The 27,705-nt window shown below is 55.4% G+C and overlaps 1 protein-coding gene across 1 annotated transcript in view; it reads right to left on the bottom strand.

Moving 5' to 3' along the window:
• Positions 1-27,705, bottom strand: part of SORCS2 (sortilin related VPS10 domain containing receptor 2) — a 497,945-nt gene that overhangs the window by 303,156 nt on the left and 167,084 nt on the right. Inside the window, 1 exon segment of the mRNA XM_070791869.1 lies at positions 2,007-2,074. Within this exon segment, the coding sequence (XP_070647970.1) occupies positions 2,007-2,074 (68 nt within the window).

The raw sequence follows: 27,705 nt of genomic DNA, 5'->3' as shown, positions 1-27,705 counted from the left end.
GAGGCCAGGAACCCTGTTTGGTAACAGCCTGGCTTCCCTACATGTATATGAAGAATTCTGAGTCTTGAGGCCACACTGGAGGGCTAGCCAAGGTCATTTCCTCCCCCACGAAGCCCGCACGAAGACTTGCCACAAATGTTAACTCCACCCAGCAACTCTGTGGGAAGCAGCACAATGACCCCAGGAAGGACTGCTGGCTACTCAAGCTACACTCACAATAACCTTACCTCCTCTGTCCCGGCTTGTGAAGATGCTGCAGGAGCAGACAGAACCCAGCTCCCACACTCCAGGGGATTAACAAACATTCATGGAGACCTGGGCTGACAGGCAGGGGCTGGGGACCGAGTTAACTTGGTAGAAGGACTCTGCTTGGAGCTAGAGAGGACAAGTGCCTCTCTCTACTTTGCAGCCAAGGGGACCTTCCTTGGACCATCCACCTGGCCGGGGGGAACCCTCCAGGAGCCGGCCCTTCTCAAGGAGCCTGGCCCGGAAACCAGTGCCCAAATGAGAACCTTCAAAGGGCAACCAATGAGATTTCACTGGAGCTTTAAAGCTCACGCCACTCTCCGCTCTCATCCCAAACAATGAACAAACAGCCTTATCTACCCCCGGAGGAGCATTTCTGAAAGCAGGCTCCTTGCTGGATGAGGTGCTTCAAGGCACGAAATTGAAACATCCCAACACATAAAGAAGAGGGGATCCTGGCTGCAAAGCATTGTGGCAGGCTCCTTATCCTGAGACTGGCGTGGAATTGGAAAGCAGGCTGGCGAGTCTGGGAGGCAAATCTGGGGCTGAAAGGGGCGGGCTCAGACAGGCACTTCTGCTGGAAAAGGGAAGGAAAATGCACGGCTGCCCACTCCCCACATCAGCACCAGGGCGACCACGCCCACACAAGGCCACCCTGCCCCTCATCTGGCAAAGGACGCAGCCAACTCAGGGGTCATTTCAGCAACTTGCAGGAGCATCAGGGCAATCCCTCGGTAAGAACCAACTAGGAACCAATCATGAGGCCCCTTCGCTAAAAGCGAAGCCAGAGGCCCACAGGAAATCAACTCAAGGTGGAGACACGCATGTCAGGAGTCCTGATCAGCAGGTTTCTGTGTTTTTAATAGATTTCAAATACAAAAAAAAAAAAGAATTAATTATTACTTGAGAAACATGTCTTGGAAAGCAAAACGGTTCAACACGCAGAGAATGTGAAAATATCGAGTGGTGCCCCCAGGACACAGCGTCCTCACCTGAGAGATGCACTGAAACCCCAGCCCAAGACGCTAGGACCCTTCCTTCCCCTTCCAGAGAGCTTGCGTGCTAAGTCACTTCAGTCCCACTCTGCGACCCCGCGGACTGTAGCCCATCAGCCTCCTCTGTCCATGGGATTCTCCAGGCAAGAACACTCGAGTGGGTTGCCATGCCGCAGACACAAATACAAAGCTGATCATAACCCAAATGACATCTCTAGGCCTCCTCCTCGCCCACCTCCCTGAAACCATCAAAAAGGCCGCCTGACTCTTGGACTGAATTCACATTTCACATACAGACAGATAGCACCCATCGGCAGTGGTGGGTTCTTTATTTTCCAAGCTCTTGGACTGAGCCAGAGAGAAAGAAAGACCCCCGGACCGTGAGGATAATCGGCGTGTCTGGGGGACTCTGGGAGCTGCGTCGGAAGCTCGGAGCACAAGCAGAGGAAATTGTGCACTGACCTGAATTCACAAGGCAGCCCCCCTTCCCCCGGGGAGGACGACAGCAAGGCGAAAGGAGCACAGACAGAAAGGGAAGGAAGCAAAGACGCCTTCCGACGCCTGTCTGTGCCGCAGCCCATCGTGCGCCGCTGACGGGACTCCTAACTGGCTTTCACCTTCTCCTACATGCATTTTCCAATGGAAGGGAAGTTGAGAGGCCTCCAGTGAGAGGAGGCTGCTCCAGCCCGCCCCCAGGATCTCAGCCCCAGCCTTGGAGACGCGCAGGTACCGGAGGAGATGAGGCCCGCCCTCGGGCTGACTTACCGCCACAGAGAACTTTCCAGAACCTTTCCCATGTCTGCGTGGTAATACTTGGTCAGGATCAAGATCACCTGTGATGGCAACAAAGATAAAGGCAGAGATCAGGGGCTTTCATGGTTCTCGACAGGGCGGGGTATGATGACCCTCCCCTACCCAGGATGGGGTGGGGGGGCTCTTCCCACGAGCCCCAGCTGCCAAGCCCCAGAGCACTCAGACCCCATGCTGGTTTCTGCTCCAAAAAGTCACTCTGCACTTCACGATGACCCTCAGAACATCCCACGCCGGTGAGGTCCACCCAGCAGTACCTGCCACTCAGCAGGAATCTCCCCAACTCAGCCCTGGACTGTTTCAGACTATGGCCCCAGGGAGCCGAGGAGAAGGTGGTCCCAGTGAACAGGAATGTATCGGGTGAGGCTTTGTAAGGGGGGCTTTGTCCCCACCCACGCCTTCGAGAACAAGAAGGCGGCCAGAAAGAGCAGCTGGGGGCTTCAGGCAAGGCTAGGGCAGCCCCGAAGTACGTGCTGTCATTAACGTTCCCCGGAGCGCCAGCCGACGGCAGAGCCGATGACAGTGGGTTGGGAAGGCGGGCAGGGACAGCTGGGACCTGGGGGGGCATGGGGGGTGGGGAGGAGGCAGGCACGAATCATCAAAGGCACACACGATTTTTGTCGTTGGTGTTAAACTGTTCACCACACACACTGGGCCCTAACTTAACAAAGCGTCTCCATTCCAGGCCTGTGCAGAAAATACAGCTGTTTATAAAAATGAAAATAAATGCACATAAGCAGCCAAAAGTTCCCCATCCCCCCCCAAGAATGTATGAACAGCAAGGGAACGAGATTTCATTCACCTGTCGGGCGAGAAAGGGGCCCCCCTCTCCCCAATTACTTCACAAGCCTGTGCATTTCCACGTACGTCAAATTTCATTTCACTCACTGCCAGACCCTATTAGCAGCTCCTAACATTTCCGTTGCCATGGGAACCCCGGAAGGTGAAGGGGGACCAGCCCCCGGGGTCCCAGCAGAGGGATCGGCCTGGTTAATTTGGGGTCACCACACGGGCCATCCCCAAGTTTGGTGCCTTCTGGCGAGCAGGACTTTTCTGCTCTCCGTCTTGTGGGGCGTAGTCAGTGCTGCAGTCTGGCTGATCTTTCTTTCCCTGGTGATTAAAGCAGGGAAGATATAAGGAGGAGATGTCAAGTGAAATGGGACAGTGTGCATTTTAGAGGCAGCGATGATTAAAAAAAAACCCGAGGTCTTGTCAATGGAGGCGCGATCGGCCTGCCTTGCTCGGGAACAAAGCGATTTTCTCCTGCTGGGCTCTTGGCTGCCCGAGTCAAGCAGGAATCCTCTGAAGATGGGGGAAGGCAGCAGAGTGACAGGCCCTGGACGTGCAGGAGACAAGCGTATTTTTAACCTATTGATTTATATTTTATCATCTTGCTGTTCCCAGAGGGGATCTCAAGAAGCGGGAGCGTGACGGCTGGAAGGGACCTCAAAGTCTGTTTAATCTGGCCCCATCCAGGGCGGAATTGTCAATCTCGCGTCCTTGGAGAGCAGCTGCCATCTGGACTCTGCCTGTACACCTGGACGGTGGGGAGCTCAGCCCCTGGCCTGGTGCTCGGGCCCCTCTTTGCACCGAGCTCAGTCTCCTGGTAACTTCTGCCGGTGTGGACTCTGTCCTGCCACAGTGGGCCATCACCAAGGGGTACCCCCTCCCACCCCTTCTGGGTGAGATTCCCGACTCATGCCCACCCCCTTCATTCTAAGCTCCGGCCTTTGCACAAGCTGGTCCTCATCGTGGGACCCTCTTCCTCTCACCCCACCCCCCACCTCTAATGCCTGGGTTAAATCCGACTCAGCATTCAGATCACAGACTAACACCACCTCCAGGAAGTCCCCCAGACTCCTCCCGTGGATTCACTGTCTCCTCCAAAGTCCTTCAGACCCTGTGCTTCCACTCCCCCAGCACAGCCCACAAGTCTGTCACCACCCTGAGTCACGAGCCCTTTGAGGGAGGTGGGGCTGTGTCTTGTTTTATGTCCCAGTGCTGGGCACAGAGCCTGCTGTGTATCAAGCACACGAACCGCTCGTTGGCAGAAATATAGACGGCATTTCCCAAAGTGACGACGACGAAGGCAGTGAGGCCAGGCAGAGGAGATGCCCTGGCCGCCTGTTCACAAGCCACTCTTCCATCAAGAGCATACCACCCCTCCTCCTGCTGGGGGGTAGACTCACCCTCCAGGCACCACGCGCTAAGCAGGAGGAGAATAGGGGTCCCGAGGCCAGGACCCAGGTTGTGCTTGTCTGGGGGTGGACCCAAGGAACTGCCCAGCTGATCAGCCTGGCACCTGGGGAGAGCCGGACAGGCCCAGCTGACACCCCTGATTCTGCAGTTGGCAGTGGGAAGACCCCTCTGCTCTGGGGGCAGACCCTTCAAGCTCCATGTCCCTCAGTCTCTGGGTCTATCCCCTGGAGGAGCAAGTGGCACCCCACTCCAGTATTCTTGCCTGGAAAATCCCATGGATGGAGGAGCCTGGCGGGCTACAGTCCATGGAGTCCCAAAGAGTCGGACGTGACTGAGCAATTGAGCATGCATGCAGGCAAGCATTAGTTCCCAGGAGAAAAAAGAAAAGAAAAGAAAAGTGTAGTCGCTCAGTCGTGTCCGACACTTTGCAACCCCATGGACTACAGCCCGCCAGGCTCCTCAGCCCATGGGATTCTCCAGGCAAGAACACTGGAGTGGGTTGCCATTCCCTTCTCCAGGGGATCTTCCTGACCCAGGGATTGAACTCGGGTCTTCCGCATTGCAGGCAGACGCTTTACTGTCTGAGCCAACAGGGAATCCCAGTTCCCAGGGGAAGGGGCTGATGATCAAAACACAGGAGGGAGGCATTTTGACACCACTGACTGAAAAAAAAATAAAATCACCTGAACATTCACAGTGAATTGGAAATTGCACCAGTTTTATAAGAGATCCATGTTCTGTTCTCAGGAGACCACCCTGGGGGCCCCAGAGGAGCCTGGACGCAGCCTAATTCAATGTAAACAAGGTGCCCAGCCTCCTGTACAGATGGGACTTGGGTCCTGGTGAGGGCTTCCTGCGCTGGGCAGGAAGGCTGACCTACAGCGGGTGCTAAAGAAGGGCTGTCGGGGTGACCTCCTGGAGGACACGGGGCTGTGGCCTTGGCCTGGCTAGGGCACGTCTGCAGGATGGCAGCTTGCTGGCTGACCTTCCAGGAGGCCCGTGGGCACCTCCCTGCCTTGAGCCTTAGACCTGCTTCGTGTCGCCACAGCCTTTGGCCTCTCTGAGCCCAGCATCCCCCTCCGTCTGCGGGGATAATGTAGGACTCAGCCAACGCCTCACCCAACAGCAGAGCTGTTCTTGGGCCCATGTCTCGAGGATGAAGACCTCCTCCCGGACCAGCCCTGGCAGGCCCTGGTGTCCTCACTCACTCCCTGCACTTAGAAGGATGCCCGCCAAGGGAGGTACAGGCTGGACCAGGACAGACGGGAGAGACGCGGGCAGGACGGGCTCATGACGGAGCTCTTTCTGGGCCCCGGGACACACTGCAGTGGGAACACGGCAGCCGGAAGAATCAGGGCCCATCGCCCTGCGGCCCGGCATTCCTGCTCGGGGAGCTCGTCCATGGATGTCCCCGTACACATGAACTGAAGGGTGTCCCGAGCGACTGCCCGCAAACCATTTATAACAGCTGGAGACTGGAAGCTCCACGCAGACCCAGCCACAGGCCTGGCCCACTCACCGGGACGCAGCTGCCCATAGGAACGCGGGGCGGCGTCCAAGAGCAGACGTACCATGGAGACTCCAGAAAGGACCCCCTCCCAACCCCGCCAGGAGGCCAGCTCAGCTGAGTGGGGCCGGGAAGGAACAGCGCTGTGTCCTTTCTGTGTTCAAAACGGGAGAGGCAGACCCCCTGAGCTGAACTCTGCAGCACGGTTCCAATGATACGTTTTCTGTTCCTTGAATTTTACCTCCATTAAAAAAGGGAGAGAGGATAAGGGTCGATACCCATTTCCGTTTAAAGATGCGTGATGACGCGCTAGAGGGGGCAGAAGGGACTTTTTACAGAGTGGCCTTTGGAGGAGGGGGAGGGCTGGCAGAGGGGAGGAGGGGTGATTTCCACTAGGGACCCTTTACTCTCTGCAGCCCTCTGAACCATTGGCCTGTCAGCCACTCCACCTCCACACATCAGGGGCATGTGTGCAAGTGTGTGTGTGTATGTGTGTATGTGTGACCTCGGGCCACAGAGCCACTGCAGGGCACCTCGCCTCTGATGAACCCTCATATCTCTCATAGTCTTTCTTCCTCCTACCTTCAAAACATGAAAACAAAAATGCTCATTTTCATGCTGGTGGGGCTGGTGCTTAATAATTGCTTCCAATGAGTCAACTCTTCGCATGAGGAGTTTCCCCCAAGAGCCCTGTAAATGGGCCCCTGGTTCCCACTTCGCATGGGAAGCCGAGGTGGGAGGGGCAGTGGCCACCCCCAGAGGCACACTCGGGAGACGGCAGAACTAGAACCAGACCCTCCCGTGGCTCCTTCTAGAACAGCCTCCTGGGGAGTTCTCACCAGCCCAAGCTGAAGAGGAAGGGGCTTCCTGCTGACCACAAGGCAGCCGGACGGTCCACTCCCCACGCCCCAGGAAGGCCGTGGGCTCAGCAGTGGACGCCTTTGCCCAGATGCATCCTCCACGAAGAAGTCAATTCCGGTTAAGAGAAATTGATTCCACATTTATTTACCCAGGAGAGGAATCCTGTTTCTCTCTGCTAAAGGCCCCGGAGGGGAAGGGTGAAGATTCATTAGGCTCAGAAAGCCACGTGGAGGGTGCTAGTTCTCCAGAGTCGGGCCTTGGCAGAGCCCAGCACTTCCCAGTAGACATCCCTGACTGCGTGGGTGTCCTCATTCACTGCCGAGACCCCAGGAGGCTCACCCGCCCCGCCCTCTGCCCCTCCTCCATGAAGCCCTCCTGGACTCTCCATTCTAGGGAACTCCCCACATGCTCCAGGAGCCTCCCTGGAGGTTCTCACTCCCAACTGGGCCATTAACACACTAGTCAAGGCTGCCGATGGCACCAGACATTTGAAACCTCCGCAGAGCAGAGAGCCTGGGTCCCCACCTGCCACGCCCTCCCTCTGGATTCAGAGCCCAGGGCCCCCTGGCTCCAGGCTCCTCTGCAGAGCCTGGAGGACTTCACAAGGGGACGACCGTGTTCCCAGAGCCCAAGAGGTCTGGTCTGAATCCTGGCTCCACAATTGAGGATCCCTGTGCTCCTGGGGGCTCAGTTTCCTCATCTGTGACACAGATGCTGTGTTGGCTCCCAAGGCTGGAGCAGAGATGGAATGAGGCTGGTGGGTCCACAGTGAGCTAGGTTAGGGCCACGGTTAGAGCTGGGACTCAGAGAAGGCAGTGGCACCCCACTCCAGTGCTCTTGCCTGGGAAATCCCATGGACGGAGGAGCCTGGTGGGCTGCAGTCCATGGGGTCTCTGGGAGTCGGACACGACTGAGCGACTTCACTTTCACTTTTCACTTTCATGCATTGCAGAAGGAAATGGCAACCCACTCCAGTGTTCTTGCCTGGAGAATCCCAGGGACAGTGGAGCCTGGTAGGAGGCCGTCTATGGGGTCGCACAGAGTCAGACACAACTGAAGCGACTTAGCAGCAGCAGCAGCAGCAGAGCTGGGACTCAAGTTAGAGTTTGTGTGAGGTTTAGGGTGAGGGTTAGGTTTAAAGTTTGGGGACAAATAGGGCTCCAGCAAGTGCTAGATTCAGGGTTGGGGTGGGACAGGAGGTGGCATGGGACTTCTCTGTGAAATACTGTTTTGCATCTCATGGTCTGGGCAGCACCTGTTTAGTGATACTCCTGAGGAGCATGGTGTGTGGCAGTGTAGGTGAGCTGCTATGAAGTAAAAGAGAAAGTATTAGATACTCAGTCGTATCTGACTCTTTGAGACACCCTGAACTGTAGCCCACCAAGAAATCCTCCAGGCAAGAATACTGGAGAGGGAAGCCATTTCCTTCTCCAGGAGTTCCCAACCCAGGGATCAAACCTGGGTCTCCTGTTTTGCAGGCAGATTCTCTACCGTCTGAGCCACCAGGGAAGCATCATACATGTTAGTGTGGGTGACAAGGAAATATCTGTGAGAAGCTTGTTAATAAATCAGTGAACAGTCAGACCTACCTATCCACCACCATAGGCTCCTCTGCCCGCTTCTGCGCCCATCCGCCTTTATTCCCTGGCCCAGACCCCTGCACCTCTCCACCTACTGGGCCAGCATAGCTGCCACCTCCTCCAGGAAGTCTTCCAGGATGTCTCTGGACTAGGCTGCTGATTTCATTACATCAGATTTTCCAACAGCAGGCGTGAGCTCAAGCACAATGTTTTGGGGGCTGAGCCCTATCCCCTCACCATCTGCTCTGCCCTGAAGCCCAGCACCAGGGTGAGACCCATGGCAGGGGAAGATACACAGCCCGTGGGTGAACCTACACTGCTGCGTCGTGCCCCTCCCCACTCTGGTTGTCACTTCCTCGTCCACAACACTGGAGGATTAAGGCCACACGCCTCCGAGTGGCTGTGATGACAAAGTGTGATGATAACACATGTGAAGGGCCTGGCATCCCACTGACTCAACCGAGGGGGGCTGGCCAATGGACTGTGCCTTCCCTTCTCAACAACGAAGGTGACACTCAGGCCCTTGGTGATGCCTCGCCATGCTCTGAGACACCCAGCCCCAAGTAGGATCCCTTTCTGAGATCACAGAGCTTTGACCGCATTCAGCCATTCTGTCGTGGTCACAGGAATAGAGGTCAGAGGCCATCCAGCAAGTCCCAAGCAGGACCTCACTTCGTCTCCCTGGTATCTGAGCGATCTCTCCTCCCTACCCTCACCCCCAAGCTTAGGAAAAGCAGGAAGAGAGCAGCTGGTGCTTCCAAGAGCAGAGGAGGTTGGAGGGGAGGTGGGCGGCCCTGGGAAGGGGCGATCGCTGCTCTCTGTGGATGCAGAAGCCAGGTGACCCTACAGAAGCCCCTTGTTCAGAAGCTTCTGCCAAGACAACAAGGCAGTCCAAGGACGGCCTTTTGGAGGCTTGGGGAGGGGGAGGTGGGTTTCGTGAGGCTCTGGGTGGGAGGGCACTGGTTCTGCTCCCTCCTCGGAGGAAGGACACAGATGTACACAGAGGATGTTGGCCAAACAAGGCAGACACGGCAGTTTGGATCTGGGCACCAGCTTCAACCCAAAGGCAGGATTCCCTGCAAAGGAGGCTCAGATTCCAGTTTCCAGGTTCTGCTGGCTCGCTGAGGTACACAGAGCAATGTCATCAGAGGAAGCCAGGTGAAGGGCACACGGGTCTCGGCACTATTTCTGTAACTACTTGTTATTTTTAAGTAAATAAAAAGAGGGTGAGACTAGGGAGACACACCAGCCGGATGCACACAGAAATAAACAGATGGAGACTGTGCAAGCTCCCACCTCCCCGCACGCCGAGGGAGCCTGGAGACACGGCTGAGCCTGCGGCCACCCCCATCCCCGCTCTCCAACCGGCCCCGTGTTGGAGACCAAGGCCCATAAAAACGCCATCACAGCAGCAGCCATGGTGGGGTCCCTCCACGTGATGGGCAGGCCCGGCCCAGGGGTCCCCAGCACATGGGGACCAGCCAGGGCCGGGGATGCAAGAAGAGGACGTCGAGGCGAGGAAAAGAACAGCTCACAGGAGCCGTGGCCTTGAACCTGTGACCCCGCCCACCAGCGGCCACAGCCCCTTCTCCTTGGGAGAGACAGCAAGAGGCAGGCGCCCCAGGGTAGGGTCCCTGGGGGCTTCTCCAGGGCCCCGCGGTGTCCACACTGGCAGCTGAAGTGCAGTCGTCTGCCGAGGCACACCGTTCACCTGAACCCATTTCCTGACGCAGCTGCCCGGCCCTCCTGGGCAGCAAGTTGGCTCTAGACTCGCTTCCAGTCCACAGAGCCCAGCTCAGCAGCAGCAAGTGCACAGGACCAGGAAAACCTCCTCCTGATCATCATGATGCATGAAAAGCAGACAGATTTACTCTACTGGGCCCCACGCTGAGCACTTCCCAGATGTCAGCTCGTTTGATCCTCCCAGGATCCCTGGTTGCCGGGAACTACTCTGTCCCCATTTTGCAGGTAGGCACGTGAGGGCACACCAAGGGAGGCCGCCCTGACGTGAGAACACAGCCCTGAGGCCTCTGGGAGTCCGGCTGGAAGAAAGGAGGCCCTCTGCCCAGCGCATCCTGGTTGAACTCGCCAGTGTGGGGCTGGAGGACACCAAAGCATGCTTCCTGCTGTAATCAAACTCCCATCCTGAGCTTTGGCCCCTGAAGGTGCCTGGTAAAGCAGCTCAGAGCTCTCCTGGAGCTGAAGAGCTTAGCTGGCAGTGGAGCCCCATGCTCACGGACCCCAGTGCTGCCTGACAGCTGACAGATTCCCCACACTGATGGGCTTTCCTCAACCTTGGAGGGTCAGGCCCTGGGCACCAGGCTGGGCTCAGGGTCGGGGCACCCATCCCACCCTAGCCCACTGCGAGCCCACTGCGACCTGGCCAAGTCCCCAGTAGGCTCTCCACTGACTTTGCGCTGGATGTTTTACGGTCCCAATTTCAGATCGCAGCATGTCAGTGTTTCACCACTCCTGAGAGCCCTCGTCCAAACAAAAGGCTGATTTATTCGTAATGCCTCAAAGCCACCACACAGACAGGCTGACCCCCAGAGCATCCGGAGCCAGGGCCGGGTCTCCAGCCCCGCCTTTGTGGCAGCATTTGCCAGGGTTCGGGAATGAATGAGCAAGTGCACACACAGGTAGATGGCACGTGCCAATCAGGCAGGACAGACAGCTGCACACCTGGAAGAGATCCCGCCTACCTGAACAGGCCCCGCCCACTAGAACAGGCCCCACCCCTCACCCTTTCTCTTGATCCCACCCTGCTGCGCTCAGCCTTCAGCTTGCTGTTCCTAAGTGCCCATGTCCTGCCGGGTCCTCCTCTCCCATCCAGGAACATCCTAACTCCTCCCAGGAGCTCCTCCCAGGCACATCTGTTTGGGAAGACTTCAGGAACCTTCTGCCCGCCTCCTGCTCTGAGCCCCCACAGACCTAGGACATGGTGGGTTAGATGCAGCCCCCACAAAGGATGGCCCCCTGGAGCCTGTGGATGCATCTCCCAGCCAAGGAACCCCAAGAAGCTGGGGGAGGGGCCTGGGGCAGACTCTCTCTCAACAGCTTGAAGGTACCAGTCCTGCCAACCCCTTGACTTTGGGTTTCCAGTCTCCAGACCCTGGGAGAATAAATCTCTGCTGTTTGTGGTGCTTTGCTATGGCCACCCCAGGACACCAATACAGGCACTCGCCCATCTTCCAGATGGGGACACTGAGGCTCAGCTTGTAGGAGGTGACGGCTGGGAATGGGCAGGGACGTCTCCACCAGGGGCTGCCTGACTCCACAATAGGGACCCCTCCCACTGCTCCAGGTGCCCCTTCAGAGAGCCAGCCCCAGACAGCAGGGGCCATTGGGAGGCTCTGCACAGCTGCCCAGCTCCCTGGAGGCCCCTGCTCGCTCCCTGCCACCAGTTCCCCTTGGGAGGTGCTGGGCTCCCGTCTTGGGCTGGGCCTTAACAGAGAGCAGGTGAGAGCCTGTTCAACCCCTCCATCAATCAGCCACCTTCACAGACACGCAACCCAGTGTTTAAAAAAAAAAAAGAGTTGAGAACTAAGCTTTGAAAGGATCCCTATAAATCAAAATCAGTCAGCAGAAAATAAATGGAGGAACATTACTGATCTGTGGAAAACGGCGTTTTTACATCAAATCTGTTTGAGGGATAAAGTGTATTTTAATAGGTGGGTCTTCATCGACGTTTCCACCTCAGCTGTCCTTTAAAAATATTATTTACCCTCCATTGCTCATGACCTGATTGAATTTTAATTTCACCCATCCCTCCTTTTTAACAGTCACTTGAAGTAAAATTTTTAATGAAATTACAGGACTTTTTTTCCCCCATCTTGGCCGTCACTCTTCAAAATGATGCTCGGCGTTTCTACTACCTGGAAGAGTTGGCATTTTTCAGATCTATTTATGGTAATAAAGGGTAATTGGAGAAACTGTGATGTTGCTGGGCCACCTTCTCTTGACATAAAACGCGCCCGGGGAATCTCCTGGAGGGGGTGGAAATTGCTGATACTGGTTCTAAAACAGAAAGCCCTCCCCAGGCTCCCATGCCCGCCGCCTCCCCACCCCCACCTGTCTGCTGTCAGAAAACTGCACGTTCCTTACTTCCAGGAATTTCTCTTTGGAGAAGATGCTGTCATATGGGAACAGAGGAGTTCGGAACAAAGGAAGCGCGGGCGATGGGGTAGTGAAGACTTTGGCTGCGTCCAGCAGGAAGGCTGAGGCTTTTGGGGGCACAGCAGCCCCTGAACGAGTCTCTTGACCTCACGGAGTCCAGACACGCAGGTCACCCAGAAAGACCCGTCCCTCAGGAGTGTCAGGAAAGCAGGGAGGCTGGTGGATCAGCTACCAGCTTGGAAAGAATCCACCAGGGCCCCTCTGAGACCTGCAAAGACAAATTTATCTCCCAAGAAAGCCAGTGGGAGAGACCAACAATGGATTCTCTCCCTGTTTCCAGAATCGGCTCCTCTCAGCCATCTGGGGGTGCAGAATGACTTCTGGGGGCCTCAGGCATTTGGGCCTCTGTGGGCCACTTCCTCCGTAAAAGATATCAACACTTCTATTTTGCAGCTGCATTGGCGTAAAAAAAAAAAAAAAAAAAGAATATATTCCTATTATATATCAAAACGTTTCCGTGACCTAAAACTTTATTTCTTCTTCTTTTGATTTTAAAGGACAGTAAAGCACTTTTGTGGGTCTCTAAATGGGTCGTGGGCTGTTGGGGGCCGGCGTGAGGCACTCCGCCCATGGCAAAGGTCATGAGGAAGGAGGCTCGACATACGCAAAGGCAGGATCGAGCCTCAGGAGTCCCCCTGGAAATCCTCGAGCATCTACCCCCATAACCAGAGCCTGCCTACTTTACTACTTTGTGCTCTCCCCTACACCTCTGACTTTATGGGGGGCTGTCCCCCACCACCTCTTTCGGAGAAGGAGTTAACTTAGAGCTCCAGTTAATAATAATTCCTGGGCATGGTAGGAGTGTTTCAACCTACAAACTCCTCTGAAGGTTCTCTAGCCTGCCTGACAGGCTTGTCCGGCCACATGTGATTGCTCACGGCCTCCCAACCGTGAGAGGCACGAGACGCTTTAAACCTTCTAAAAACAGGTTCCTTAGAAAAGTTAGAAAACCATTAGTATAAGTATAGTGGGCTGATTAGAAATTATATTGGTGAAGGGTTTTTCATTTGTTGAGCCAATGTTTGTTGCTAAGATTCCACATCCCCTGCCCTTACACACATTAATGAATATATAGAAGAAATAAGTATTAACCTTTGATATAAATCACATTAGACCTTAGGCTAAGTAAATTCTTTCCTTAACTAAAACCCACTACACCCTCACCGTATAGGAATGTAAATTTATTTGGGTGGCATCTGTTTTAAGAATAATCACCCTTGGAGAAAAAAGTGTTCTGGTTGACTGACCACTGTCACAAGGAGAGGGTCGTAAATTGTCAGCAGGCCCCCTGGCCAGAAGATGATGTAACACCCCTAAGACCTCTGTATACATTTGTGTGAAGCACCTGACTTTAATAAAAGTCAGGACTGCTGTCCCCACGTGACTTTTGTATAGCATCTCAGTGTATAAAAACAGACTCTGAAAAATAAAGAATTGGGATCAGTTTCTCGAAATACTGGTCTCCCCATGTCGCTCTCTCTCTCACTCTGGCCGAGTCTCCATCTGGAGCACAGAACCTGCCATGCTTACTAATTATGCCTGGGCTTCTAAGATCCGACTGGGGAGGCCTCAGTGTCTCCTCTCCTTCAGGAGAACGGAAGGACTCCTGTGACCTACGTAAGTGGTGCAAACTTCTTGTCTTGAAGTTTTATTGGTCTCCCGCATAAACCAAGCTACTCAGCCTCTTTTCTCCACTGAATTTTCCTACTGAGCTATCCTCATTCTATTACTCTTTATATCTTTGATGAATTTAAATAGTCGCCGAAGCCATCTCCCCTTCGAATACGCTGGATCAGCCGGGGCTGGACCCCGGCAGTGGGCCCTGGCATGGAGCCCCGTATCTGCAGGAGACCCCCGCCAGCCCACCACCTCTGCTGTCCAGCTGCGGCCTGCCCCCCTAGCCCCCGTCACTCCTGGGTTCTGTAGCGCAGGCCGGTTGGCAATACGTGCCCCCTCACCTAGGAGGACAGCGGCTGTCACCTCTCCTCTGGAAGGGGACCCTGCTAAGAATCTCAGCAAACCTATAAACATACAGGCACATCAGCACCATTTTCTGCTCCATTCCAGGGTTTACAGACCAGCCTGGGACCCAGTATGGGGCTTCCCTGATGGCTCAGTTGGTAAAGAATCCGCCTGCAATGCAGGAGACCCTGGTTCAATTCCTGGGTTGGGAAGATCCGCTGGAGAAGGGATAGGCTACCCACTCCTGTATTCTTGGGCTTCCCTGGTGGCTCAGCTGGTAAAGAATCCACCTGCAATGCAGGAGACCTGGGTTCGATCCCTGGGATGGAAAGATCCCCTGGAGAAGGGAAAGGCCAGTATTCTGCCTGGAGAATTCTGTGGACTATAAGTCCATGGGATTGCAAAGAGTCGGGCATCACTGAATGACTTTTTCAGTGTCACTGGGACCCAATCAATCTATGGGCCAATAAGCCCTTTCCACTTCGGCCGCAGGGCGGGCAGGAAATCAATTTCAAACTCATCTCGGTGGCCTTGACCAGTTGTGGGGCCCATCCAGAGGGGCCTGGACTCTGTGCCTCGCATTAGGTGTGGGACGGCCTGGAGACGTCACCCGGGAACCCGCTTTACTCCCAGTGCTGCCGCATCAGTGTAGACGAGGAGGGCGAGGCTTGCACACCCAGGCGTGAGCGCCCCCGTGTCTCCTGCGGCCCAGACCCCTCACCTGCAGCCCAGACCTGTGGGCCAGTACTGTCCCCTCCATCACTCCCCCACTCAGCCCCAGGCACCAGCTTTACCCTACTCCTGGCCCTGAGATGCCTCCCCACCCCCGAGTGATGCCACCCACCCCTCACGGTCCTCGGCGCCTCTCCCGTCTCAGGCTTTCCCGATGACTCCCTGTCTTCTGACCTGTGTCACTTTCTTCCTCGTATCCCACCCTCGTTCACCATCCATTTTCTCCCCAGAGGCTCCTGGAGAAGGGGGTTGGTTCCTCTTCGTTACTGCCGAATGCATGGCATCGCGTCTCCTCTGATACTTCACGGTTGGGGTCCGTCCCCCCGGGAGCACAGGGACCAAGGGCTTGCCCTTCCCGCCTCCCCAGCACCTGGCACACAGTAGGTCCTCTGGCTGTGAGCAGCTGCAGGCTACATACAGCTGGTACCCCAGAGTTGTCAGGCTGTCAGGGCAGAGGAGGGTGGGGATGACCCCACCGCTCTCAGTGGGACGTCTCGGGAGGTTGGAGATTAGCCGTGTCCGCTACCAACTATTCTGGGACATTGCTTCAAAGAAGGTTTAAATCGTACTTTGAATTAGAAAGAGAATGGTAGGGGTGTGGAGGGGGGCAGCTGGAGGGGCATTTCCTTCTGCCCAGAGGCACTTCGCCCAGTCACCTTGGGGTGACTCAGCCTTCCCGGGGAAGGAGGAGGAAGAGGGCTTTCTTCTGAAAGGGGACATTTTAAGGGCAGCTGCCAGTGGCAGGGGCTGGTGGGGAGGGCAGGTCTTTGGTGTCACATCCTGGGGAAAGCTGTCCCTAATGTGAGTCAGCCTCGAGCACAGCCTGCCCCCTCCAGGGCTCATCTCCTGGCTCTAGGGTCCCCGTTTCTCTCACAGCCCCGGCCTGAACACTCTCTCAGCTGGGCTGCAGGTCAGAGGCCCACCCCAGGCCCCTTAAAACAGGGCCAGGAATCCTTGTCGGCATCGCTTAGCCAAACGCCTCAAAAAAACCCGTGTCTGATCATACAGGGACCACCTTCAACATCTGCACCAGAATCACCCACCAGGAGGGCACCTTCGGAAGTTTTTTTAGATATGGTGAAGAATCCATCTGCAGTACAGGAGACCTGGGTTGGATCCCTGGTTGGGAAGATCCCCTGGAGAAGGGAATGGCTACCCACTCCAGTGTTCTGTCCTGGAGAATTCCATGGAGAGAGGAGCCTGGCGGGCTACAGTCCATGGGGTAGCAAAGAGTTGGATACCACTGACCAAATAACACTTCACTTCTTTTACTTAAATGGGAAACTTTGACACCATTTCTAGAAATGGAAAACAGAGCAACTCCAACAAGGAAGTCAATGGAAAGCCCACAAAAGAAACTCAACATAAACAGAGCGTCCTCTCCCGCTCTGTGTGGTTTACCCAAGACGAGCCCAGGGCCTGGGCTGCCCTCAGCTTATGAGAAGGGAAGCAGAGCACGGTCAGAGGCGTGCTCACCCGGGCCAGGCTCTAGGACGATGGACACAAGAGTGTGGCCCCTGCCAGGCCTCCAGGGTCATTGGATGCTCCTGTCCTGCCCCCTCCACGGCGGCAGAAGTTCCACTTTTGAGAAAACACCCAGCTTCTCTGATTACAGAATCCCTGACATGCCCAGCTTCCCTGCCACGGCCCCAGCAACCCGGAAATCCAGTGACAGGGAGCTCACCACCTCGCCAACAGAACTCTAACAGGACCAGAAGCATCAATGAGATCACCGAGAAGCCTCGGCAACTTCCGTTTCTATAAGACCAGGCTGCCCACAGAAGCTCAGCCTCTGTGAGCACTATTTCTGTAAAGCCAAAAAGCTGGAGGACGTGCAGGCCAGATTCCTATCTGTGAGCAGCAGCTCCCTTCAAATAGAGCCAGGCTTGCACACAGGGCTTCCCCGGTGGCTCAGTGGAATAGGGTCTGCCTGCACTGCATGAGACACCAGAGACACGGGTTCAATCCCTGGGTCGGGAAGATCCCCTGGAGGAGAAAATGGCAATCCACTCCAGTATTCTTGCCTGAAAAATCCCATGGACAGAGGAGCCTGAAGGGCTACCGTCTATGAGGCCTCAAAGAGTCGGACATGACTCAGTGTCTAAACAGAGAGTGTACAGAGGCTCAGGCTAAGCCCGGAATCCCAGGCTGATGTTGAGCGAGTCTTTGAGAACAGTGACCCACCTCCCACCTCCGTTGGCTGTTATCTCAGCTTCTGCTACACAAGCATCCTCACCAAGGCAGCCTCTTTGCAAGACTCTGCCCCCAAAAGAAGGTTCTCCTAGTGACACTCCCAGGAACCGCGCCCCCCAGCCCGGGGAAGCATCAGATGTTCACACCTTTTCTGGAAGTGGCTGCTACTTTGGAGGCCTGTGACCATAGATGTCTCACCTCTCCTAACCCGGCCCCCAGCTGGCACTGGGCGGCTGGGGAGGCAGAATGGAGCTGGCGGACTTGGGGGATGGGTGGGGGTAGGACCAGCTCCAGGAAGAAGCAAACCATCCCAGTGGATGCTTTGAACGTCTGGGACTAAGTATTTTAAGAAAAGAATTTTAAAAATAACATTGGGTGGTTTCTAAAAAGCAAATGCCTGCAGCTCTCTTCACCATGTTTTCTGAGCATGCCACAGCCTGAAAGAATGCGGGACTTTCAGAGTGGCCTTAGTATAAATCTTCCAAACAAAGCAACATATTGCTAGTGAGTCCCTTGTCTCTGCTGAGAAAAAGAGTCCAGAAAACCTCAGGGTCTATAAGATTCTGCCCCATTCTAGCTAAGCAGCTTGGGCAAGTTGCCCGTCACTCCCAGCCTTGGACATCCTATCTGTAAAATGGGACTCCAGTAATATCTGCATGAGAAGAATGTTTAGTGGGGAGGTGAATACCACATAAATCTCACCTGTGGATGGTAAAGCCTCATTCACACACCGTTGTAACTGCAGCACCCCAGCCACGTGGCCGTTTAGCTCGCATACTTCATATGACGGGAAGCTGCCTACTTCCCAAAGCTCCTCTTTGTGTTTAGCTGAACCTGACTCCCCGAGGGTCTGCCTGTCAGCCCCAGCTCTGCCTTGGGATAGCACAGGCTGCATCTGACCCCTGAACAGCAGTCCTGACCGCCCTCGCTCCCCCGAGGCTCCAGTCTCCCAGCCCCTGCTGAACTTGCCACAAACCAGTGAACTAAGGAATAAACCAGAGCCCACCTGCAATTTCTAAACAAGTCCTTCTTTTCAAAGCAAGTCCACACAGAGAGGTGACCTGTTCCCCAGTTTGCCTCCCTCCATCCCAGGCATCCTCAGCCACCCTCCCAGCACAGGGTCCAGGGCCACAGAATTCCAAGGTACCCGCACACTTGCACTTCGGATGTGTGATCGACGTGCTGATTACATCAGATCAAACAAAGATGGGTTTGGTATGATACTGAAAAATGGAGCGGGATCTGATAAAAGGCTCTCTTACTGCCTCCTTAGCCAAGGTCAATTACAAATGCCAAGAATTCATCTGTGTCGTGTGGCACAATGGGGCCAGAAGAGAAACCTGACCTCTCCTCTAATGAAGACTCTCACAGATGGAACCCAGGCTTGGGTGGGGCAGACCTGGGCTTATCCTCAGCGGTCAGTGACAGTGGCAGTGGGCAGTGGGTCTGGAGGGGAGTGGTGGAAATGGGCAGCAACCTGGGGATGCCGTGGGCAGAGCCTGGCTCAGGGGTCCCCTGAACAGCAGGAAGGGAACGCGTCAGACAAGAGCTTTATGTCCTCTGAATGGATCCCTAATAATAACCATCAACCAGGAGAAGAAGTAGTCGAGTAAATTTCAACAGAGATGTCCGTTTCATTCAAGGTCACTTTCATCAGCCAAACTGGTTTCATTTTCATAGCCAAGAACAGCCACCGTCTTCCGATATACATATTATCTGTAATAACTAAGGTCGACCCTGCTTCCCTCCATACTTCAGGTTAGTCTAAGGAATTCTAGCTAAAAGTAGAGGGGGAAATATATCTATATGTCTTTCATTGTGAAAACTGGCATATATTGGTAACTTGTTTGAAGAGAAGGAAATGGTGGAATGGTTGGGTTCCTGAACACAAAAAGACCTTTATGTTTGAAATCTAATTTACAAGCTCTCCTCGGGGTGAAGTCACTTTATCTTCCTGCAAAGGACAAGGATGGGAACAGTTCTGTTTGAGACCCAAACATATGGCTGAATTGCATCTCGTGTATCTCAGGCAGAACGCTGCCTTCACAGGAGTGACTTGTTACAAAGCAGACCTGTCAAATCTAGCTCCACACATAAACTTCCTGAGCTGATTTCCCTAAATCACAAGCCTGGCATTTCATCACCAGCTGTGGCGGAGAGTGTTCGACAGTCCTGGGTGAAGGAGCACCACCCCGCCACCTCCCACCAGAGCTAAAAACAGACCCATCTCCATCAACTTGACAAAGACAGAAAACCTGAATTAAGAGCCCTGTCTAAAATTAACAGTGATTGAAAGTTAATGATGGGGCAAATTTGGCAGAACGATCTCAACATGCATCAAGATGTGGTCTCGGCTTTCAGACCAGAGGCCCCAGTGGTAAATGTCGCGGGAGCTCCAGCTGAGACCGCAGCCATGTGGCTTTGTGAGCGCCTTCCTTCCGCCAGGATCAGACCCTTGGCGGACGGTCTGATCTGTCAGCCCAACGCTGCCCCCAGCTCTGGGGCCGGGCTAACACACCCGCTTGTCAACACCCGAAGCTGTGTCTGCGTGTCATCTCGGCATTCTTGACTTAGAATAGCAAGCTAGGAGCAGCGTCTGTCGGGCGAATCAACTGTAGCGCTACCATTTAACTCAATCAGCAAACACACATCACAGGAACACAGTCAAACGCGATCAGAAAATACTCATACACGATGTTATGGGAGTTATTTGAGATTCGATCCACAGCAGGTCCTTCCTGCACTTTCACAAGTATGTGGAAAATCTCTGCGTGTGTCAGTTTCTGCCAGGAGACTATAAACTCCTGGAAAGCAGTCAGCACGACCCACGCCGTGTTCGGATCCCAGCCCTGGTGCAGGGCCAGTACCCTGAGGAGACTCCTGATTAACTGGGAAGCTCCTTGTAACTGCTAACGACTACATTCACGCACACCTACGTGTGAATGCACAAAGATGTGTGTGTGCGAGGAAAACAGACCAGATAGAAACAGTCTGAGTGTAAGAACAGGTTATTAGCAAACTGCTTTCTTTTCTCTTTTGCATGCCTGCAGGTTTGTCTGTCATAGGCGTATATCGCATGATTTACAACCCGGTGAGGGGGCATCCTATGACAGAAGAGGTGGGCACAGCTGTGCATGGTCACAGAGCTCTGTCCACATGAGCTTTGGGGCAGCCAGGAAGGCAGAGACCACTACCCACTGCGCTCCTGTTAGGCGTCGAGAATTGCCGCACATCACCTTGCATTGAATTCACCCAGCTCTTGTGTTTATATGGCAGGCGCTAATCTGGAACTTTCTAAGCTGTAAGCAATTCACCAAATTAATCTTCATAACAACCCCATGACTATAGTAGGTCCTCCTATTATCCCCTTGACTGCTGATGTGCAGAGCAGTTAAGTAACTCACACTTAGATCCCATGCAGCTGATGGGAGAGAAATGGGTTTGAATGAGATGGAGAGCCCGGCCAGGTCTACCCGACAAGAAATCAGCCACATTTGTTCCCACCTCTCCCCACCCCGCGGACACTCTCTGATTTGTCATCTCTAAGGACGCTTGGGCAGGCGGATGCTTATTTCAGTGAGGCTGAAATGTGCAAATGTGTGTGTTGCTCTGTTAGTGCTGTTGAAGTGAAGTGGAACTTGCTCAGTCGTGTCTGACTCTTTGCGACCCCATGGACTGTACAGCCCGCCAGGTTCCTCTGTCTGTGGGATTCTCCAGGTAAGGATCCTGGAGTGGGTTGCCACTCCCTTCTCCAAAGGCTGCCATTTCCTTCTTCCTTCGTGCTGTTGCTTGGCTGTTATTATCGTTTTCGCTGGGCTGGCCCAGGCTGGCTCTGGGTGATCCGGCCCAAATTGAGGCGCTCCCCCATGCAAACTGAGGTAGTGTAGGCGAGCCCCCCTCATGCTCATCAGCACTGTTCACAAGAACTGGACACATGAGACAAGAGCTCACCTGCTGGCCCTGGCGGGTCCTCTCTCCAGAAATGCTAGAGCAGGGCACTGCCTGAGATGCCGCCAGGCCCAGAATCAGAGTGCTCACCCAGCCCAGGCCGTGGGAACGTGGGGGTTTCGTGTCCTGGGAGGTCTGTGGAGCTGGCCCAGATGCTTCTTGGATTTTCCCGTTTATCCTCTGAGTGAGATGCTGATACAGACCCCAGCACCTCCGTTGGATGCTTCTGCACCCCCATACTTGACTCAGAGGGAAGAAAAAACACAGCTTCCCATCTGAGGCTGAGTCTCCCCTCATCATGGCAGTGAGCTCCCCATCACCAGGGGCAAGCAAGCACACACCTGCGGAGGACCTGAACGAGGTGTCCAGGGGGACTCACCCCAGCCCGGCTGGACCAGACAGACTCACCGGCCCTCCCCTTGTCCCATGCCCCTATCCTGCCCTGGGCCTATCTCATCACACGCCAGGCCAGTGATGGATGGACTTGGTCAGACACTTCCTGCTGAGGATCCCTCCAGTCCCAACCCAGACCAGCCATCTGTCGAATTGTTGGCAACTGAACCCCAACCGAAGCTCAGAGGCCCACAGGAAGGCATGCTTTGGCTGGGGTGTCCCTGCTCAAGGCCCTTCCTCCCAGCCATCGTCCACCTGAGCAGAGAGGCAGCAGGGGCAGACGGCCACTGCAGACCCAGGGGGACAGCACAGGGCTCGGGCCCCCTCGGGATACTACCTGCAAGGCGTGGTCTGCTCAGAGACGAGGCCTCAGGCCTTGATGGCCACCAAGACGCCAGCCTTGGGCTCAGCAGGCTCTAGGCCATGCAGGGTCAGAGGCTAACTTGGCCAGAGAGTATGAATAGAAAGATAGAAAATGGGTGAGTCAGGCCATATCGTCCAAAAATCCCAAGCCCGGGGGGCCTGGGGTGCGGGCCGTCCCCTTGCTGCTGCAGCCAATTTCCACGGGAGAAACTCAGCAACATCAGGTGACCCAGTGACCAGCAGGGTCACGATCTGTGGACGTTCCCCACCCCTATGGCTCCCGGGACGCGTGTGTAGGCAAGCCCGTGGCAACTCAGTTCATCCACCAGTGATTAAAACCTGCAATTCCCACACCCGTGGGGCACACCAGGAGTTCCAGGCTGCCCGGCCAGCCTCTCAAGTGTCCCGGTTCATCTTCCAACACGAGGATCCTCAGGCCCCAGGGAGAAGGAAATAACTCTGGCTGCAACTCATCCTTTTTTTTTTTTTTTTCCATCAGATAATGTATGAATAAAGTCCCACAAGACACCGAAGCCTGGTGGCTGAGGAAGGCGGAGCGCCAGACCCAAGCACGAAATGATGAACTTATAATCCCTCTCCGGAGCAGTCAGGATGGAAACCGACGTCACCATGGAAACCAGGGAGGCGTCCTGAGGTTCTCCGGGAGGACGAGGCGGACCCTTCAGCTGGCGCTCGGGGCTGGAAGGAGTGAGTGAGCAGACTGCAGGATGGGGCCTCCCCGGTCTTGGAGTCTGCTCGGTACATCCGCTCGCCGAGGTGAGAACGGGCGGCCTCTCAAACCAGGATCACGGGCCCCTGTGCCCTCAGAGTCTGCAGCCAGGACATGGGTGGGCACAGCCCTTGCGAACCTCCACAGAAACACAGCAGAGGGACCTCGGGATAAACAGCCTGGCTCTGTGCAGGAGGCCCCAGAATGTTCAGCAAAAGGCCGGTTCTGCTTGGTGCTAAGGCCTCCCCTCTCTGCCTCCAGGAGCTCCCCAGAGCAGGGAGACACCCATCAGTTGGACCGAGGCCTGGGGCAGGTTCCTGGGGTGGAGACACCCAGGAGAGGCGTGCTGCCACTGCAGAGTGGTCTAGGGGATGGGGTGTGGATGCTCCGGCAGACAGACCTCAGGAGGGAGGAACAAAGTGCACGGAGACGAAACACCGAGGCGGGGACGGGCCGTGCACACCGAGGCCGGGGCTCAGCTGGGACAAAGCGCAGCATGAAAACAACTCCAGGCTGCAGCCAGAAGGCGCCGGGCAAATGGAAAACTGCCGATTCACCCTGAGAAACGCACCTCAGCTGGGCATGAGGCGGAGCAGCATGGGGATGCGGTGAGCAATTGCAGACGCAGGAGAAGGTCCTGGAACGCTCCAGCTGCAGCGCCACAAACCAGCACGTTCGCTCACAGGCCAGGAGCGGCCGGGAGAACGGGAAAACAGCCGCCGACGGTCACGGGCAAATTTGTTTCTTTGGGGGGAAAGCTTTGACGGCGTTGATGTGTAATTTTGCAATCAAAATTAAGTCAGCCGAGCTGCCAAGGACCCTCATTTGAAACGGTTTTACCCGAGCTGTTAATTCTATCCTCAGCTTCCGTATAACTCATTATCAACAACAGTAATGACGAAGCTCCCAGATGGACCGGTTGGTCCTCTGAATACAAACTTCTCCCTCCCGCCTCCTCCATGCCCGGCGCCAGCCTGCACGCTCAGGGCGGGAAACTGGGGGCTCATCGCTCCCTCCCTCTGCCAGGCTCGTTCATCAGAATCGAAGAAAAACGGCGGCAATCCTGGTTCCCAGCCCTCCGGGTGTCCTCAGCACAGCTCTGGTTGGAGGTCAGGGGCTCGTGTCCCATCTCAGACACGAGAGGCTGGTGACCGTGAGCAGAGCTCGTGCCCTCTGTGGGCACAGTCTCCCCCAGGCTCTTCCTGGGTGCTGAAGCGGATGGTCTGATAGGAAGCTCGCCTGTCCTGGGCACCCAGCACGGGCCACGGACACAGCAGACGCTCCACAAGAGGACCTCCTCCCGCAGGAGCTGCCTGCTCACTATCCCAGCACTTCTGTTTATGCTATTCTCACTGTTATCCCAATTTCATGGATGAGGAAACGGAGCTTAGAGAGGGGGTTCACTTGCACTTGGCCAATTTCATCTGTAAACGCTGCTTCAGGGACCAAGAATCACAGCTTTCAAACCATACGGGGGACACGACTTGACATGTCCTTTAAGCCTGAGGGGTGGTCCTTAGTGGGGGAGACTTCCAGGGGCTGTACCCAAAGGGGCCTCTGGATGGGAGCCCTGGAGGTGAATGGGCACCTCCCACAGGAGGCCAGGCCTTGTGATATTACAGACCCCCTGCACTCTCCCCTTCGCCCCCTCCATATGTGAAGAGGGGACGTGTAATCTGGGGCAGGCGGTGATGGCTGAAAAGCCCTTTGTAGGAAAAGGGATCCTTCCTTCTTTAAGCTGCTCTCCAATCCCCCATAAATCTTCCTGCAGCCCAGAGCAGAGGATTTGAGGCTCTAGGAAGCTCAGCCATTCAGAGGCAAAGCTGAAAATGTAGCTGACATGCAGCCCCCCGGGTGGCGTGGGAAGGCGGGCGGGCGGGCGGGCGGGGGTGTCTGTCACCAGCTCGAGCTCTGGAGCTGCGATTCGGGGTCAGGTTCTGGGCCCTTGCCAAAGCCTTCATTATGCTTGGAGAATGTTCTTTTTAAATTGTCTCTCTTTGTTTTCCCACTCCCCCAAATTTATTTAAAAATAAACTGCGTGAATTCAATGCACGGTTTCACAGCCCCATAATAAGCAATTTCCTAGCGAGTGTCAGAGCCAATGCCGCCTCCTGAGTGCGCAGGCACCCAGGCCTGTCAGTGGTTCGCAGACGCGGAACGACCAACCCCCAAGGGTGGCAACTGTGGTGTTGGAGAAGACTCTGGAGAGTCCCTTGGATTGCAAGGAGATCCAACCAGTCCATCCTAAAGGAGATCCGTCCTGGGTGTTCATTGGAAGGACTGATGCTGAAGCTGAAGCTCTAATACTTTGGCTACCCGATGCGAAGAACTGACTGATTTGAAAAGACCCTGATGCTGGGAAAGATTGAAAGGCAGGAGGAGAAGGGGGCGACAGAGGATGAGATGGTTGGATGGCATCACCGACTCAATAGACACGAAGCTGAGCAAACTCCAGGAGATGGTGGAGGACAGAGGAGCCTGGTGTGCTGCAGTCCCTGGGGTCGCAAAGAGTCAGACACAACTTAGCCACTGAACAATGAGGGTGGAAGGGGTCCCCTGAGAACCTGCCCCAGAATCGCCCCTTTCTGTGTCCTGTCATCTCTTATTGTGCTAGGCATCACAGAGATGCTGTTGTTTAATTCTCCAACAACCCTGCAGCAGAGATAAGATCATTCCTATTTACACATGAAGAACTCGAGACTCGGAGAGATTAATGAATTTGTTAAGGCTCACACAGTTAGCAAGCGGCAGAGCAGAAAGTCAGGCGCAGGTCGTCGGAGCCCCGTGCTCTGCGCCTCACAGCTGTATTTATGAATGTGCTGGCTCGCCATTCTGGCCATGGTGTTCTGGACACCCCGAAGACTGTTGCCACTGCTCTTAAAGTGAGACCTCACTTGAACAGTATTCAGGGTAATCAGGTCATTGAAAAATACCACAGACTATCACCTCCCTTGCCGTAGGCCCAATACTTCTGTTAATGCGGCCTGGGATGGAAGTGTCACACAATTCCGTTTTGGGGAGCTGGTACTCCACAGAGAGCCTGGGACTATTCTAACCTGCTTCTGGGACGGCGGGACTGGGAACCTGGATGCACAAATTACATGCATCCCCATAAAACTGCTTCTGTGACTTAAGTCCCTCCCGCCGGGTCACGTTTTGGAGTGCACATGGACTCGAGCCAGGGCCTCCCCTCATCTCCCAGTGGCTTGAGTCACGGTTTCTCCCACTTTCCTGAAGGCTGGACTGGGTGACCGCCCAACCAGGGCGTCTTAGGGGCAGGTGTTCAGGCGGTGCCTCAGAGACTAAGTAAAGAAATGAATGAATGGATGCTTTCAGCCCACGACTGTAGCCCAAGGGCCTGAGCCCACTGTGAGCCAGAGAGCTCCCTGCCTCCGCAGAGTAGGCCGTCTTGGGGGAGCGAGATAGACAAGCCTAGACCAGGGAGCACATAGCCCACCGACTGCCACGAAGGCCGTGGAGGGGCCAGGGTGAGGGATGTGGACAGTGTCTCAGAGACGGCGGTGCAGGGGAGGGGGGAGGGCAAGAGCAGGGGAGGAAGGAAGAGAGGCGGAGAGGAAGGTCGTCCGCAGACGGACCAGAGATGCCAAGGAGGACGGGGCTGCAGGGATGCTCTGACAGCCTCACCCAGACCCAGCCCTCCACGTCCGCCTCTCGGTGCCCAGGCTGACGGACATCGCTGAGACACGCAAGAACAAGGGCCACTTCCCGTACCTGCCGATGGCAAAAAAGCGCGCCAACAGCCCCAGGCTTGTTTTGTCTGATCGCGGTGGGGTGGGGGGGAGGCCCTGGCAGCCGCATCTGTGGTCCCTGCCAAGCAAGGCAGACGCAGGTGGCTGTGAATTTATGAGATACTCTGTGGAGAAGGTGCCTGGTTTTCTCTCCTGGGGAGTCCCAGCGGGACGGTCCACACGTCACTTATTACCATCAGTGGCAGCCCCGGCTGCTGCAAGCGTGATCATGAGTAGCAGGTACTTGTCAGGATCCTGGGGCCACACAGCTGCCCCTCCCCACTCAGCGAGGCCTGGGGCTCCACGGACACCTGTGGGCAGGACCAGCTGGCGGAACCACACCTCTGTTTTGCATGTCAGGCTCTGAGGTCCTTTTTGAAGAAATGCTTCTGGACCTTAAAAACATTTGAAAGCTGAAGACCGCCCCGTCCAAGCAGATCTCCTGACTGCATCAGATGCCCCAAGCCCAGCCCTCATCTAGGCTCCACCTCAGGCAGCACAGCCCACTGAGACGCCCCATACCAAAGCTTGGGGTCCTGTGACACACCCTCTCCCCATTCCCCTGCCCAACTGCCACCATCCTGGCCCATTCTCATCTTCCCCAGACCCTTCACTTTCCTCCCGCTTGGCTGATGTCACTCCCAGGGAGCCCTGCCCTCTCTCACCTGGACCACTCAGGTTCTCCTCGGCCCTCGAGGGACCCCTGGACCCCTCCCTTCCCCACCGCCCCCCACCACGCTACAGCCAGGGCCATGTTTCCAAAACGCCAGTCTGATCAAATCCCCCTCCGTGGCCCCTGACTGATCTCCCCCCGCAGCCTGCAGAGCTCTGCCTGGGTCCACGGACCTCTCGCCGCTGTTGAGTCACTGAGCTACCTGTGAGGCTGATGGCATTTCTGCCAGGAGCCGTCAGCCTCACACAGACGAGATCTCAGAGGTACAGAAAGATCAGGAAGCATGAAGCTTGGATGCGGCGGGACTGGGATTCGAACCCCAGCCAGCCGGCTTCCCTGGTGGCTCAGATGGGTCGGGAAGATCCCCTGGGGAAGCGAATGGCTAGCCACTCCAGTACTGTTGCCTGGAGAATCCCCATGGACAGAGGAGGCTCTCGGGCTACAGTCCACAGGGTCGCAAAGAGTTGGACACGACAGAGCGGCTAACACAGGCAGCTCCAAAGCAGGACTCTTCCAGGCTGCTTCTGCTGGGAAACTTGAGCACAGAGGATCTTGAAGAGCTGCTGGTGTGAACACTTGTGACCCCAG

The sequence above is a fragment of the Bos indicus genome, chromosome 6 (assembly GCF_029378745.1).
Source record: "Bos indicus isolate NIAB-ARS_2022 breed Sahiwal x Tharparkar chromosome 6, NIAB-ARS_B.indTharparkar_mat_pri_1.0, whole genome shotgun sequence".
NCBI lineage: Eukaryota > Metazoa > Chordata > Mammalia > Artiodactyla > Bovidae > Bos > Bos indicus.
The sequence above is the reverse complement of the archived record's forward strand: the minus strand, read 5'-3'. Positions and strand labels throughout refer to the sequence as shown.